The sequence below is a fragment of the Vulpes vulpes genome, chromosome 6, assembly GCF_048418805.1.
Source record: "Vulpes vulpes isolate BD-2025 chromosome 6, VulVul3, whole genome shotgun sequence".
Taxonomy (NCBI): Eukaryota; Metazoa; Chordata; class Mammalia; order Carnivora; family Canidae; genus Vulpes; species Vulpes vulpes.
In genome coordinates, this window is record NC_132785.1 from 64,657,459 (window position 1) to 64,674,875 (window position 17,417).

Here is a 17,417-nt window from a genome sequence, read left to right on the forward strand (position 1 = left end):
CCCTCATGGAATCTGGGGCTTATCTATATTTCTTGGGCACTTTGTTCTCTTTTTCTCTTTTGTTTCCTTTCTGTTTGTTGGGTTTAAAAAAAGAGAGATGAAAAGAATCTCAAGACAATACTTTAAGAAGATTTTGAGTTTGGGTTGGTTACTTATTCTGCTAAGTTGGAAAAGGTGACAAGGTGACATTTTAATGTCAAAGTGACAGGAGGAATACAAAAAAAATAAGACCAGCAGGAGTAGGGGACTCAGAGCCCAGCAATCCTGTGGTCTGTTCGGAGCCCAGGGCTCAGGGCCTCTCAGCTGCTGGATATAAGAGGTGGGTCAGTGCTCCCTGCCTGCGGGAAAGCTGTAAGACTGGCAGAAAGGTGTAGACTCCTCCTCAGAGTGATGACAATGCAGATCCTGTCACCGCCCTGGGCTTTGTCCACTGCGGAGAGGGTGGACAATGTCCTGTTCGCTGCAGAGGAGGTACGCTCAAACCCTGTCCCAGCCCTGATCCTTGGACTCTGATCCCTGGGGAGTCAGACACCTCTCCTTCACTTCCTTCCTCTGACCATGACATCAGAGCTCATGAGGCCAGTGGGAGGCAGAAAAATGGCTATCCCAAAGAGGAGACAGAGGGAGAGGCAGAGACACAGGCAGAGGGAGAAGCAGGCTCCATGCAGGGAACATGACGTGGGACTAGATCCCGGGTCTCCAGGATCATGCCCTGGGCCAAAGGAGGCGCTAAACCGCTGAGCCACCCAGGGATCTCCATGGACTGATTGTTCTAAGAAGAGTGCTCAGAAGAATGAACTGTGCCCTACTATCCAGAGGCACATTTCTAGCCTCATGAACAATCAGAGCCAGGAATGACCTGAGAGATTCAGAAACTCATTTTATATGCGAGTGGAGTAAGACCCCAGCTAATGTCCCCCTGCCCTCCCTCCAATTCCCAGTTGCTTATTCTGCCCCTATGTCAGCCTTTCTTTTATCACATACACATTATTCTACTTACTCTTTGCCCATTCCCACATTCTCTCTCACCCTGCTCCTGTCAATGGTACCCATGATCATTGCTCAAATGCTTGAGTCAGTCACCTGAAGATACTAGCCAATTTGTTTCCAGGACAGCGGGAAGTAAGATGCCAATGTGGCAAAAGGGGGAAGACTAAGATGGCTACCCCTGAGAGACTGCTGCTTCCAGAGCTTTAGAAAATTATTTCCCACTGGCAGACCTGTACTCCCTGCCTTGTATTCCCTTCTCTGGCCCCTTGTTTATGTCACCACCATGTGTTCTCTTGAACTCTGGGAACTTCTTAGGATTTCTTGGTCTTGCTGGCTTCTATCTTCCTCAGGAGTGGGCTAGAGGCAGCTTGGAAAGGTTTGTATTCCTTTAGCATTTCCAGAACTAGGCCTCTCTGTCTCTTCAGATAAGAGAAAACAGGCAATAAAAGGGGGGGGAAATGCCCAGACTTGCCAAAGTCCATAAAGACAGGTAGTGGGGAAGAGAGGGGAAGAGTGAGCCTGAGAAACGACAGCAGGGATTAAGGAAGAGGAGGAACAATACACAGTGTTATGAGTGAGGGAGAAAGAGCTCGAGAGAAGGCAAGGACAGAAAAAATAAAGATGTAATGGACTAAGCAGACAGCTGCTGAAAAGGGAAGCTGTGACGCCAAGTTGTAGAAGTCAGAACACCCTGTTCCTCTCCAGAACTTCAAAATAAGCACCTTTCCTGGGTGGAGCGCCCAGCCCTCTGAAACAGCCGTAAATTTCACCTGGGTTATGGGGCCTGCCTGCCAGAAGCACTGGTTTCTTGGCCTCACCTTTTGCTGGAGCCACTTTTCCACCTTCAGCCTTCTGCCGTGTTGCCCTGCCTCCCTCCAGACCTGGAGCTAAAGGGGTGAGGTGCCGCCCTTCAGACCAACCCCCTGGTGTCCATGGTGCCCAAGCTGGAGCTGCTGGTGAGCACCCAGCCCCTACGAGGGGGGTGTGGTGACAGGGCTCTGTGATAGGCTGGACCGGGCTACTGGCTGCCTCTCCCCCTCCTGCTCCTGGAAGGATCTGGGCACGTGTTTCTAATTGGGGAAAGGCTGCCTCGGCTTGGCCTGCCTAACCTCAGCCATTTCCAGATCTAGCAGGTTACCAGCGCTGGCTGCCAAAAGGCACTGATAGGCAAAGAAAACACAGAACCCTGTTTGAGTTCTAACGCACACAGCCCAAGGCTCTGATAAGGTTCCAGGCCTGCCCATGCCGGCCAGCCTGAGCTATCTTTCCTTTTCCGAGACCTGGAGGGAAAGTGGGGTATGAGTGCAGAGATGCAGCCAGCTTCCTAGAATCCTTTGCTGTGCCCAGGGTGAGACATTTTTCATCTGGGATGAGGAGCTGCATTATAAAGTCTCAAGTTGTTGCCTACCTAAAACAAAGGTTGTATTATGATACATGTAAATAACTTGACTGATGAAAGACACCAAAACAAAGCAACAGCAGTTATACTAAAATAAATCAAATGAGCCCTTCCCTATAAACTATGCTTTGATCCCAGCTTCTGTAAGGCCACAATGAGACTGTGAAACAGATCTTGCTATGATGCTACAGTAACATTTTGTCCTTCTCCAGCCCCTTTCATCTGGAAGCATTCTTCAAGCTAAGCTCTCACTCATGCTGCCCCACCCCCCTACCAGCTCTCTCTTCCCCTTCTTTCTTCCCCTGACCCCTCTGTGCCAGTTGCTAGACCTGGAGTTTCTGCTGAATCACCATCTGGTACTTAGTTTAGCCAAGAAAACCCAAACTCCCAGCTCAGCATTTTCCAAGAGCTGAGTAGTTCTCTCTTCAGCATAAGCTAAACATGGCCTCCGAGCTGGGGGCAGAGGGGGGAATTGGGAGGCAGCTGGAAAGGAGGGGAGACAGACCTGTTTCAGGAAGCCTCAATTCCATTTGTTATTCTCCCAAGTAGGGCTAGATGCATTCCCAGAAACAAGCTCCTCATTCCCCAATTTCCAGGACTTGAGCTATGTGCACCCTTTGAACACCAAACTCTAATCTGAGAGTAAAAGTTGGAGACCAGAAGAGACGGTATGGAAAGCCAGGAAAGAGGAGGTGATCTGGACCAGGAACTGAAGCATATTGAAACTAAGAAGACCCTAACTTCTCAGGTAGCTGGTGGGGACAAACAGCCTGGTCTGAGAATGAAACTGGATTTAGACCAATGGACATCACCAATACATCTCTAGGGGAGAAGACCTCCATGAAAGTCTAGAATTCACTGTGATATTTATAATTGCATACTGTGATATGTAAACTATAAGGCACTTACCAATAGTTATTCTTCTGCGAGTTCAAGACTGGGTTGGTCTTATGGAAATGTAAGATGAGGATAATGAAGATTCACTCCAGGGCTGTAAGCATAAGGAATACTCCAGAAGCCATATAGGGCAGGGAGGAGGTGAAATGGCCCTGAAAAGCAGGTGTCACTCTGCCATTATAGGCGTGGAGTCCAAAGCACATGGAATGCCTTCCTCAAGTCCCAGCATCAGATCTTGAGTATTAGAGAGTGAATGGGAAGGGTCGCAAAGGCAGAGGGGCCCAACCCAGTATGAACCACACCAATGGCAAGGCATTAAAATATGATCCAGTGTTGTCCTCGATTTATTTCACCTGCATTCCAACAAGAATGTGCCATCCTTGACTCCCTAATCACTCTAATCACCAGATCCTGCCATTTCTACCTTGTAAATGCCAAATACATCTTTCTGTTTATTCCCACAGCTCCATCCCCAATACACATCATTGTCATCCCTATCTTGGATTTCTGTAACCACACTGTAATTGGTCTCCTTGCCTCTGATCTTATTCCCCTCTCCAATTCATCCTTCACCCTTGCAGCCAGGAGTCTTCTAAATAACATAAATATGATCATGTCAGTCCTCTGTTTGAAACCCTTTAATGCCTTCCCATTGCCCTTAGGGGAAAGTCTAATCTCTCCAACACCACTTACAAAGCCCTTTCATGGCTGGATCTTCACTTCTATCTATACCTCCTACCTCCTAGTCTATGCTGTGGCTATACTGAAATACCTCGAGTTCCCTCAGGGGGCCATGTTCTTTCTTGTCCCCAGACCTTGGCACATGTTAATCCTTCCCTCTATAACATTCTCCCCAACCTATCCTGTTTGACTTTTCTCTCCATGCTGGATACTGCCTGGCTATCTCCAACTGGTCTTTCCTCAACTTACATGTAATTTTCTCCAAGATTTTCCTCAGTCACGTCCCTACCCCTATTTCTGTTATATCTAGCTCAGCCTGGATGTTGTCTTCTTGGGGATTTACAACACTCAGAACTGAAATTCCCTGTGTACTTGCCAGAATCATCCAGTGGATCATGGGTTCCTTAGTACAGGAACTAAGTATCCTTATGCCTAACACAGTTCCTGGAGCAGACACTAATATTTGATAATGATTGAATGATTCTGTATCCTCTGTGGCACTTAGAGGACACAGAAGTGGACTCAATAAATGCTGATTAAGGCTTAGTTCCCTACTGCTGCTGCAAACAAGAATGAGGGTTTTTTGGTTCACTGTTGTATCTCTTGAGCTCAGAACAGTACCTAGCACATCCCAGGTACTTGGCAAATGTTTGTTGAATGAGCAGTGTTGAGACTCTCGTTTATATAATGCTTTCCAAGAGTCTTAACCTGTTTCTAAGCCATACTGCTCTAGAGCAGGCTTTGGAGCAGCAACCTGAGGTGGCCACCCTGAAGAAGATTTCCAACCAAAGACCTGCTAAGGTCTCCCCAGGGCTTTGTGGGGGCAGTGGAAGGCAGAAATGCAGAACACATTGTGACTGCTCATTGTAAATGGTAGACAATTGAGATATTTCATTTTGATTTGTACTAGATAAACTAGATTGCTCTCTCCTTGTAGTCAATCAGTCACTATGTACAGCTAATTCTACTCTGAAATCTTTCTTGTTTTTGCTACCTTGTAATTTCATTTTTATTTCAGGCCAGAACTTCTCTAGCCTGGACAAAATGCTTAGCTTGCTAACTCGGCTCCCTGCTTCAAGTGTCATAGTCCTTTTTTCACTTAAATGTGAACCTAATCATGTTACTCTTCTGACCAAAATCCTTCAGTGGTTCCCATGTCTTGGACGAAGCCTACTCTCTCCTGCATGATATACGGGATCCTTTCAGATCTTGCTCCTGCTCACCTGCTCAGCCTCATCTCCTGTACTTTTCTCTACACAAAAGTACTTGCTTTTCTCCAACAGGTCATTTCTCTCTCGACGCCAGGTCTTGCTTGTGCCCTTCCCTCTACTTGGCTGTTCTATTTCATGCTTATCTGGAGCTATCTATTTATCTTGTGAGATTTAGCTTTATCTGGGAGCCTTTCCTAGCATTCCTCCCCCAACTTTAAAGCACCTTTCTCTGTGTTGCAAACACTTTTATTATCACATTGTATTGTAATTATTTGTTTGTACACCAATCTCTTCGTTAGCCTTTACTCTCTTCTCAGACTCTGTATAAATAATGCCTTATCTCCACTCTCCATGTAGGAGCTCAGTGTGGTGATTAACTGATAGATCTGCAGTTTCTTTTTTCCTAGGAAAGCCAATCCTAAGGAATCATGAAAATGAAAAATGGGGTTTTAGTCAAATTGACCCTCGGTAAAAAATTAAGAGATTTTTCAAAATGCAATTGACCCTTGAACAACATGGTTTTGAACTGACCAGGTCTACTTATATGTGGATTTTCTACAGTACAGTACTATAAATGTATTTTCTCCTCCTTATATTTTCTTAATAACATTTTTAGCTTACTTTATTGTAAGAATACAGTATATGTAATACATACAACATAGAAAATATGTGTTGGGCAGCCCCGGTGGCTCAGAGGTTTAGCGCCGCCTTCAGCCCAGGGTGTGATCCTGGAGACCCAGTATCAAGTCCCATGTTGGGCTCCCTGCATGGAGCTTGCTTCTCCCTCTACCTGTGTCTCTGCCTCTGTCTCTCTCTGTGTGTCTCTCGTGAATAAATAAATAAATAAAATCTTAAAAAAAAAAAGAAAATGTGCGTTAATCAGCTGTTTATGTTATTGGTAAGGCTTCCAGTCATTAGTAAGCTAAGAGTAGTTAGGTTTTGGGGAGTCAAAAGTTATATGTGGATTTTCAATTGTTCAGGAGTCAGTGTCCCTAACCGCTGCATTGTTCAAGGATCAACTGTATTTAGAGTTTAAATGCTGGCTAGCTAGAAGATGTACAGAGAAAGAAGATGACTTGTATGTATGGGAATCAAATGTAGGCAGTCTGGATTTGTCTGGATTCATATGTACAAGGATAATGAGATACCCAAAGAACTCTGGGGGCCAATGAGGGCAAGAAGGCATTGTTGCTCAGGCATCTGAGGCAACAGGTTTAGTTTATGGTGATAATTTTGGGGCTAGAGAATGTGAAACCTCAAAGGAAAATGAACCGAGATTAAGGGACTTAGAAGTTAGGAAAGACTAGAACCCTCTGATGTCAAGGGATTAATTTGCAAGAGACTTGCAAAACAACACACAGGTTTATCGATCATAGCATTCTGCATCAAGGACCTAGGAACTTACCACAGAGGAATTGGAAAGCAATTCAGGGTTAAAAGTTATATGTACAATAAAGTCCTTTCTCTTCTAAGTTGCTCGAGGGAGAAGAAAAGAAGGAGAAGCAGGAGAAAAAGGAGGAGAAGAAAAAAGAAGAGGAAGAGGAAGAAGAGAAGGAGAAATCTGAAGCCCTAAAAAACCAGCCTCTTAGGAATCTCAGTAGAAAGATAGAAAGCAAGATAAGAAGCAGGTTTTTTTGTTTTTTGTTTTTAGGGTTTTTTTTGGTTGTTGTTTTGTTTTTGACTTGTGAAATGCATGCAGGGCACTCTTGTTCCCTCAGGGAGAGAAATGAGAAGGAACTTCTGTAGTACAGGTATTCAGGGGGAAGAGGAGACTTGAATGAGAAGAAAAAAAATTCTACTTCAGATCCTGGACATGACCCCAGCCCCCAAGAAGAGGAAGGAGGCCAGGAGTTGCCTGAGTGGAAGGGGCCCAGTCCCAAGGACAGGGAGACAAACAGATCCTGAAGGAAAACCCAGAGTAAGGAAGCAAGAAGCACACATGGGGGACCCCCAGAACACCTGATGCTCCTTCAGTGTCACTGGGACCACTTTGTTTATAGCCAGAGACTCAGGAAATAGCCAAAAGAGATAGCTAAGTGGTAAAATAGCAAGCTGCAGAAATAATCTAGCAATATATATGTCTATATGCCCAGACACACGCGGAGAGATGTATTTTACTTAGAACTGGGGGCAGCCTGAGTGGCTCAGCGGTTTAGCGCTGCCTTCAGCCCAGGGCATGATCCTGGAGACCCCGGATCAAGTCCCACGTCAGGCTCCCTGCATGAAGCCTGCTTCTCCCTCTGCCTGTGTCTCTGCCTCTCTGTGTCTCTCATGAATAAATAAATAAAATCTTAAAAGAAAAAAAAAAAAGAACTGGAAGGATACCTGTCCACTGCTAGCAAGGCTCCTGGGCAGAGGAGAGGGGTGAAGATAAGGGGAAGTTTTCACAGTCGATTCTCTCTCTCAATCTCTCTCTCTCTCTCCCTATATGTGTGTGTATATATATACATATATATATATATATATATATGTATATATAGAGAGATTGAGAGAGAGAAAAGATAGTCCTTTATTTGCAAAGTAGTGAAAAGAGAAATTTTCCAAGCAAATCACAGAAGGCACCCAAACCACTTTAAACCAAGTTTCAACACCTCGTATTACTCTTTCCTAAGTTCCTCCTCCCACTAATATGCATGCTCTGGAGAAGGGAGAAAGCTTTTTATTTAATTAAAATGTAAAATATGGTCTTTTTTTTACTGCTTGGTAGCTAGGGATATTCTGCTGACTCAGCAGTGAATAATCAGCTTTGACCTACATAATAGAATAACTCAAAGTGGCAGCTGCAGTTGCATAAGCAGATCCAAATCTGCAGTTCCTTCTCCCTCCCCCCAAGGCTCCTTGCAGGCAAGCCAGTTCCAGCAGGTTCTCCCCACCTCTCCAGCCCCATCTGGCTGTCCCACCACCATTTTTCATACAATATACTCTGGCCCTACCGCAGAACCAGACTTGACCTCACTCCTCCCTCCCACAGCCAACTCCAGCCAGGGGTTTTGCCACAGGGCTTCTCCTTGCTGGGATCCTTACCCTGACTTCTAGCTCCCTCCATGACACACCAGTAACCCCTGCAGATGGTGGCCTTTCCCTCAAAAACTCTCGTCCTACAGTGGGTGGAGCTTTTCATCTGCATGCCCAAATGACACAGCAGAAAGCAGAGCTTCTTGTTCAAATACATTCAGAAGAGCCCAAGCTCTCCAGTGATTCTCTCAAAAATATACCTAGACTGGGCCACTCTTGGCTCTACTGCCAAAGAACACCAGGCCTATTTTCACATAGCCGGCTGGCCTGGCACCTGCTAAGATGAAAGCATTTAGGGAAAGTAGCACCCATCAAGCCTTCCTGACTGTTTGGCTCCTATTTCATTTGATAACTTAAGAGATGATTTGAGGGGCCTGTAAAAGTATGTTTAAAAAAAAAATGGGATCCCTGGGTGGTGCAGTGGTTTGGCGCCTGCCTTTGGCCCAGGGCGTGATCCTGGAGACCCGGGATCGAATCCCACGTCGGCTCCCCGTGCATGGAGCCTGTTTCTCCCTCTGCCTATGTCTCTGCCTCTCTCTCTCTCTCTATCATAAATAAATAAAAATTAAAAAAAAAAAGTATTCAACAAACCAGAAAACAGAACCTTTATTGGCATAGACTTGAATAGCTGGGAGTGTTTGGATGAGAAAGTGTGAGTGTGTGGCTACATCCACATGAATACCTCGGTAGGGAGAGGGGTTATGGGTTCCACATGGCCTTCATATCTGGGAGGAAGGGGGTAGCACTTGGACTGAGGTGAGGAGCTGTTTCCCATCTCCTCTAAAAGGAATGAGGATAAATAAGTTTGGGTTTAAGAATGGTTTTCTGCTCATGAAGGTCAAAAAGTACTTGAATACCTATCTCAAGGACACTGAAAAATTCCTCTCTCTGGAGGACAAGATTGACCAATGTTAAGTTTGAGATAATCTCCTTGCAGTTCTATTTAGGAGGTAGAGGACAAACCAGATAAGCTTTATTGAACTTCGATGGCAGGAATTGAGAGAGGAGAGGACTTTGTTATTTTGTCATCAGAGTTTCTAAATTCCTCCTTCTCTTGGTGCTAGGATTGTCTAGGTGAGGGATGGGCTGCAGAGGGGACAGCATACAACCTGTCTTTCTGGAGCTGGGCTATAGGCAGTAGCAGTCCTCATCTCCTGTCTGGCCTGAAGGGACATCTATGAGGCTATTTTAGTGTAGAGTCTTTGCACAAGGGGTCACCTACCCTTGGCAGATTAGGGGAAAGACAAAGGAAGCTGTAGGTCAGCTGCCTAGGAACTCTACCCTATGGCCTGGTTTCTCTTCTTAGTGACAAGTCTTAGGGTTCTCAATTTCCCATTGGAGACTAAGGGTGGCCTCTTGTCTGACACTTCAGCAGTATCAGCAGGAAAAAGGAAGCCGAGTCTTCGTGCACGAGACACTGAAATAGCAGTGGCCAGCACTTATGGGGTGCTCCTTCCCACCCTCACTAACCTGACTGATGGCAGAAACAGAGACTCTTCCTGCATTCCCACGCTCCTCCCTGCCACCGCTCCCTCCCACATCTGGATCCAGCTAGCAAGGAAGGACTGAGTGACTACACTCAGTGACCACCCTCAGTGACTATGTGACCCTGTGCTAAGAACATGTGTTATCTCATGCAACCCTTGCAACCATGACCTCCTGTGCAGGCAGGGTTACAACCCCCATCTCACAGTAAGGTGGGATACAGAATTTGGCCAAGCACTTGGCACAATTAGAGAGCTGTGCAGGGATACAGCCTCAGGCAACCTGGTTCTGGAGCCCCCATTCCTTTGCCTTAAGGGCCATAAACAGGCCTGACTAAGCACAAGGAATACAGCCCAAACAAGTCTCTTGACCCTATAGTACCACTTGCCTGGATGGTAGGGGGCTATCCCAGAGCTGAATACCACTGCCAAAGAGGGCACACTTGCCAAGGAGACTACTCATTGGATCCAGCTGACTGCCCTGTGAGAGGCTTTGGGGTGACCCCTCCCTCCCTTTCCCACCAGCATGACAGAAGGAAAGTGTCAAGACCTAGGAAAGGCTGTGACCTGAATGGTCACTGGTCTCAGCTAAGTGTATGTGTGTTGAAAGGTATGGTAAGGCAGGGATCATGTTAACTCCAAAAATGGACCCTTTGAAAAAAATCCAAATATTTACTTTAGAAATTAGTTTTGTGAGGGATCCCTGGGTGGCGCAGCGGTTTGGCGCCTGCCTTTGGCCCAGGGCGCGATCCTGGAGACCCGGGATCGAGTCCCGCGTCGGGCTCCCGGTGCATGGAGCCTGCTTCTCCCTCTGCCTGTGTCTCTGCCTCTCTCTCTCTCTCTGTGTGACTATCATAAATAAATTAAAAAAAAAAAAATTAAAAAAAGAAAAGGTATCATCAAAAAAAAAAAAAAAAAAAAAAGAAATTAGTTTTGTGGGGAGCACCTGGGTGGCTCAGTTGGTTAAGTGTCTGACTCTTGATTTTGGCTCAGATCATGATCTCAGGGTCCTGGGATCCAGCCCTGTTTGGTCTCCCCACTCAGCAGGGAGTCTGCTTGTCTCCCACACTCTCTCTGCCCTTCCTTCTGCTCACATTCATGCTCTCTCTTTATCAAATAAATTAAATCTTTAAAAAAATCAGTTTTTGGTTAAAAGATATAAAAATACCCCAATCCATTGAGATTCCTGAGAATTCCTAAAAATATGGGTTGCAGACCTTCTCTACAACAAATCTCTAACCTATCCCAGCTCACAGACATCTTTCTCCCTTCTCTGAATTTTTATTGCAATTGAATCCTCACCATGTCTATATGGCTTTTCTCCCCAGTTAGGCAACAAATGTATCAAGGGGGCGGGGACCACGAACAATGCATTTATTTTCTCCCAACTCCCGACTTTACACTCTCCTCCCATAGAGTTTTAAGATGTGTGAGCTGGCAGGTTGAGGTAGAGGTGGATGAAGCCATAAAAATCTCCCTGTGTGCAGCAGGGAGCCTCCAGCACAGTATACGGTGTACATAGTGAAGGGATCAGGAGACCTGGGCTCCACTCAGGGCATGCCACCTTGGGTATGTCACTTGCCTGGCTCCTTTCCTTATCTGCTCTAGGAAAGTGATAATACTGGCCCTGCTTACCTCATGGATTTGTCATGAGGCTCAGATCAGATAATATAGATGAAAGTGCTGTGTATGATGTAAAGAGCCTTGCTGGTGAAAATTACTGTGCCTCTGAGCTGCTACCCACGTTTCTTCTTTTTTTCAACACCATCTGATTACATGCAGAATCAATTCATCCAAAGCACCCATGTAGGAAAAGTAATGGGGAAAAAATAAAGGAGGGAAGGAAAGAAAGAGGGAGAGGAAGGAGAATTGGAGACATGTGGCCAAAGAAGTCTATCCTGAGAACAAGGCCCAGATGGCACTTACATAAGCAGATGGCAGCCAGGAGTCGAAGGCCAGACTCGGGGGGGAAGCAGGTGGGGAAGAGCGGCTGCAGCACATAGTTGGAGAAGGTGAGAGCGATAACAGCCTGGTTGGTGGGGTAGATCACCAGCACCGCAATCCATAGCCTCAGGAACCTGAAGGGGAACAGGACAGAACTTGACTCAAGACAGCTGCAGAGACCCTTACCCCCACCAACTGCACTGCAAGGATTCACAAGTCATTGGGGGAAGCCTGGGCATGTCACTGGGCAGCGTTAGGAGAGGTGGGTGGGAGAAAGGGGTATGTTTCTTTTTTGTTTCTGGAATGCTGAGAAGCCCAGCCCTTGCTCAACAAGACAGCTGGCTGTCTGCAATGACAAAGTGGTGTGATGATGAGGAGCTAAGTGTTTACTAGTATGAACACACGTCTTGGCATTCCTTCTCTCTCCTCTCTTCTTTGACCATCTTTTCTCTATTCTCTGGCCCCTCACATCCAGCAGTGGAAAATAAAATTGGAAACCCCAGAATTTTGATAGCCAGAACATGCTTAGGGTGTGGCTGCTTAAGCAACTGCCAGGTGCAGCCCAGAGTGGGGTGGTGAGGGGTAAGTGCCCTCCACATCCTTGGCGCCTTGCTGAGAGTTCAGCTCCCCAGTAGCAGGGCTGCAGAGGCTGAGGAAATTCAAGATCAGGGCCTGGCTCTGCAGGGAGGTATCATCTTTGGTCATGTGAGACGAGGGTACCCTGTTTCTCAGGTAGCCACTCTAATTTGTCAAGAGAAGAGGGCTTTGTTTTGTGAGGTGCTTTCCCTGAAAACTTATGGTCAGAGTTGTCAGAAAGTTCTGTTTGCCGTCACCCCTTGAATCTTGCCCACTGAGATCAACAGAGAGGTCAAGACTACAACCTGGTTCTTCCATCACCCTCAGGAGAATCAAGGGGACACAGAGCTACACTAGCAACCATGACAGGGAGGCAAAAGAGGAATCCTCTTCTGTAGCTCTCCTTGGCATACTGGAAACCACTGGCCTCGGTTTCTAGACCACCCAAGCCTCTACAGATCCTCTTACCCAGCCAGTCCTCCAAAGATGTCCTTGACGTAGGAGTAGTCACCTCCAGATTTGGGGATGGTGACCCCAAGTTCAGCATAGCACAGGGCTCCCACAGCTGTGATGAGACCAGTCACAATCCAGACAATGAGGGCGAGGCCTACAGAGCCAGCATTCTCCAGCACACCTTTCGGCGAGACGAAGATTCCAGAGCCAATGATGTTCCCTGCATGAAGTATCAAGGTTGCCAAGGGAGACAGGAAGTCAGCACAATTGGCAGGACTGGCATTTGTGGGAGTCGTCTCATCTCTGGTTTGATTCTAAAATGCCTTTGGAATGCGTAAATCCCTTTAGGCAGGTGTGTCTAGTAATAATTTACATGTCTCCTTTAGTCCTCAGGACACCTTTACAGAGTCAGATATCATTTCTACCATTTTACAGAAGAGGAAACTAAGTCTTAGTGATACCAAGTGCATTGCCCAAGTCCACATGGTAGTAAGTGGTGGCTTGGGTATTGAACCTCAAAACCCTCTTATAGGGTTGTACCGTGGTCCACCCGAGGTAACAAAGGTCATAAGACTAACTGGAAATGGCAGGACTGGAAAAGCAGGCTGTTCTCAGAGATACTCTGCAGGGTAGAAAGCTTCAAAAATGAGCCTAAAGACAATATGTTTTGGACAGATTGTGGTCATATCCCATGACTGGGATTTTTTAAGACCTATGAGTGTCGACAGCACTCCTGGAGGTTGGCTTTCACCCAAGACATGTCAGCTCCCTCTTGGTGAGGAACATGAAATAACCCTATAAAAACAGTCCTAGTCCTACAAAGTGGTTTGTAGAAGTGCAAAGGTTCAGTGTTGTATCTTTTAAAGGTCATCCCCCTCCACTGTTTCATGTGACCCTCACAACAACCTTATGAAGTACAGGAAGAGGAGGAAGAACATGTATTTCTCTCTCTATTTTACAAAGAAGCTAAGACACAGAGGGGTCAAGTGCCTTTTCCAAATTCCATGGCTACTGATGGATAAAATTGGATCCAAAATTTGGTCTCCTGATGCTTAATCCAGCGCGCTCTCCACTAATCTATTTCTCCTTCCGTGTGCAAGAGACTGGCTTTCTCCTGAGAGGTGAGGCTGGCAGCAAGGACTGAAGGTTGGCTACTGGAAGTGTGTTGGGCAGGGGAGGAGTAAGAGGGTAGGGGCAGCTCCTGACATACTCCTTCCCAAGCTTTCCTCTACTTCTTATGATTCAAGGTGGTCGTCAAGGTGCACTGCACAGGTGCTCTGAAAGCTCTCTCCTTGAGCCCCATCCAGCTGCACTACTAAAGGTCTGAGGGAAGAGGCAGAGACTAAGTGGATCCAGGTAGAAGTGCAGAACTGGAGTATTATGAGGCCAGCTTGGTTTAACAGTGTTCTGAGTACATCTCAAATTTCTACTGACTCTCTTAAAGGGTCTGGAACCAGGTCTGGGCTGAACAAGATGCAGAGTATAGGATTTTATGCTCAACTTTCAAAAATGAAAAGTTTTCAAAAAGAACTTTCAGATCTTTTTTTTTCTTTTTTTAAGATTTTACTTATTTATTCATAAGACACACACACAGAGAGAGAGAGAGAGAGAGAGAGAGGGAGAGGCAGAGGGAGAAGCAAAGCAAGCTCCATGCAGGGAGCCTGACGTGGGACTTGATCCCGGATTTCCAGGATTACACCCTGGGCTGAAGGCGGCGCTAAACCGCTGAGCCACCTGGGCTGCCCAGACCTTCAGATCTTAACCATAACTCAACCTCAGTCCAGTCCTGAAACTTTCACTTCTAAATCAAAATTCAGTTTTTAATCCCAGGCCATGCATCTGGTTATTTTGGTCAAAGGGGACAAGAAGAGAATTTTCACATCCTAAAAGCAATACATTTTATTCCTCTGGGATACAGAATATGCTTTTCACACTGAAAAATTGTAGGATGAGATTGTGAATGGGAGAGGGAGGGGGCCTAGGCAGGTGGAAGAGCAGCAACCATATATACAAGATCTGAGGCTGGATGGAGCTGGAAAGGAAGCACCTTTGTCTCAAACTTGTCTTCTTCCTAGGCGGATAGTCTATCCCAACAAAACTGGGCTGCATATAGAGATGAAGCTAAAAGAAGAAACAATCCCTCATGTTCAACTGTGTGATCTATATACCAGGCAAAAAGAGATAGAAAAATGAGTTTCTGGGCCCCACCAGTTCTTAAAGGCTTTTCCTTTTTTTCGTACATTTATTTAAAGTCCTATGATCGAAACAAGAGGACATCTTTAAGCAACCCCCTCCTCTACCAGTCTGCATATGTCCTTTGCATGGAGGTTGGGCTAGTGGAGACTAGGAGGCCTTGTGGGAGTATGCCAGGACTCAGGACACAATTACCCTGGCAAGTGACCTTTAACCTGCCAAATGAAACGTGCAGCTGTCCCCTGGAAAACACTAAGTGCCGGAAGCTGAGAACTGGAGACTAGATTGCTGACAGTGCTGAAAGGTGTCCGTAAACTCCTTGTCTAGCAGGAATTTATCAGAAGAGTAATTTGTAGTGCATTTAAAAGCCAGCTGTGAAGACAGTAACACACCTAGAGTTATAAAACTAGTTCAAGAGATTAGAAAAACAATCAATAGGAGAAAAACAAGGTTTGTCTTTGGTCTGCAAGGTCCTGAAAAGGAAGGTGGTGAGGGAACAGCTAGGTGTTTCTCAGGGCCAGGAACGGCTGTCACAGGGAGGAAGTAGGGGTGAATGTTATTAAGAGATCCTGTCAGTGTCAGTGTCCCACTAAGGATTCTTGGAAAACAAAGAGCACAGTGGGGATCAGTAAGCACTTTTGTTCTCCAGCTTTTGTTCTGGCATTTTCAGAGTGCGTGCTTCTTTCCTCATTCCAGGTGGAGGCAGCCACTGGAAAACGGGATGTGCAACACTGACAGCCATTCGCAGGGTCCAATCACTTACTGCCTCCCCCTATTCTTCTATAAACATGTCCTTCCATGGAGCTGCTGGAGTGATGGTGAGGGTTGTAACCTCAGGTTGGCACTGGGGCAAGAGTCTTCATGTTATAAAAACTGGATTCTACCCCTCGCCCTGCAATCTTAATTTTGACCAAAATAAAATTACAAAGCTAAAAGCTAACAGAAAAAAAAAAAAAAAAGAATTATGCTAGCCAAAACAGAGTGCTAGAGAACAGGAAGGAGAGGAATGTTTCTCTCTGATTCTAGGAAGCCACTACCTAGAAAACCAGAATCAGATAACATTTCCTCCACCTTCACAGCCTCTGGAGCTTCTGCAGGGGGAGGAATGTCACACATAACTGAAAGAACATTCACATTACATTTACTCAAAAGTAATGCCTACTATCTACAATCTTAGTGTGATTATTTGATTAATATTTCTGTCTTCCACTTGACTATAGGCTTCGTGACAGCGGGGGCTCTGTTGCTTCCCTTCACCTGTAAAGTGTCACAAAGTAGACACTCCATAAATGTTTACTAAATGAATGATGTCAGACATCCATCTAGAACTTTCCTCCACAGAGCAATATATGTGCTTCTTTGGAAACTCCAAATCCAGTGAAGTATGTCAAGGATGTATTGTAGGCAAATAAATAAAGCACCCCATTTATTTCACTGCTGGAGAGAGTGATCTGGCTAATATTACCATCTCCATTTTTTCCCCAAGATTTTATTTATTTGAGAGAGAGAGAGAGAGACAGAGAAAGAGTATGAGCAGGGAGGAGGGAGTGGGGAGGCGGAGCAGAGGGACAAGCAGACTCCCCAGGGAGCAAGGAGCCCAATTCAGGGCTCGATCCCAGGACCCTGAGATCACCTGAGCCAAAATCACACACTTAACTGACTAAGCTGCCCAGGTGCCCCTACCATCTCCAATATATAGGGTAAGAAAGTAGGGCAATTACTATTCCTATTTTCCAAATGGGAAAAAAATGAGGGAGATATTACTATCCCTATTTTATGGATGAACAAACTGAGACCAAGAGAGGTAGTTATTTACCTAAACTACAGAGTAAGTTAGTAGTAACTGGATTAGAGCCTATATTTTCTGTTGTAGCCTCAAGCTTTTCCCAGGGAATAGTCAGTTTTACTAAGATGATGCTTATTAAGGAATGCTTATTAAGAGAAAATGCTTATTAAGAAACTAGAACACAGATCTGATTCTTTCCTTCTACTGCACCACCTTCAATGGTGATTTACAAAGTGGTCACATCTGTTACTTTATTTGATTCTCAGAACTACTTTCTTAGGTGCACAGGGTGGGTACTTTCATTTCTATTTACCTTTGCTAAGACTGAGCTTTAGAGAGGTGAGGAGACTTGACCGGTCACATATTGCATAGGCAGCAAGGCCTGGACTAGGGGCCAAGTCCTTGGACTTCCAGCCTGGGTTTCCTCCACTCCTCCGCATGGTCTCTCCTCTAGAAATTGCACAACAGAGGTTTTAATTGCAGGACTTTTACACTTGGTCCCTGTCCAAATGAGGTTTTTCTGGAATGGCTTTGAAAAAAGGAGAACTGTGAAAGGACTTGTCTATCTTGACTATGAACCTTTCTTGATGAGAGGTTGGAAGAAAGCTGATTACTGTGGAGATGTTTCTCTAGACTGTTTTCCTCTTAGACTCCTTGTTTATAAAACCATTCAAAAATGAGATGCCCATCCATCTGGTAGCCAAGGTCTGAATCCTGCTTTTCATCCATCCCAATCAGAAAAATAATCATCTTATCATACAGATCTTCTTTGGTAAGAAAGGGTCCTA

The 17,417-nt window shown here is 45.6% G+C and overlaps 1 protein-coding gene across 2 annotated transcripts in view; it reads right to left on the reverse strand.

The window, feature by feature from the left end:
* The window catches only part of SLC7A8 (solute carrier family 7 member 8), a 47,757-nt gene that overhangs the window by 18,704 nt on the left and 11,636 nt on the right, over positions 1-17,417 (reverse strand). The window contains exons 2-3 of one of the 2 annotated variants that reach the window (XM_026007530.2): positions 12,666-12,870; positions 11,604-11,755 (exon numbers count right to left, since the gene is read on the reverse strand). In XM_026007530.2, coding sequence (XP_025863315.1) covers positions 11,604-11,755; positions 12,666-12,870 — 357 coding nt within the window. Of the gene's footprint in view, positions 1-1,808; positions 1,951-11,603; positions 11,756-12,665; positions 12,871-17,417 lie in introns of those variants that run through there. The other variant, XM_072761206.1, reaches the window with a different exon arrangement.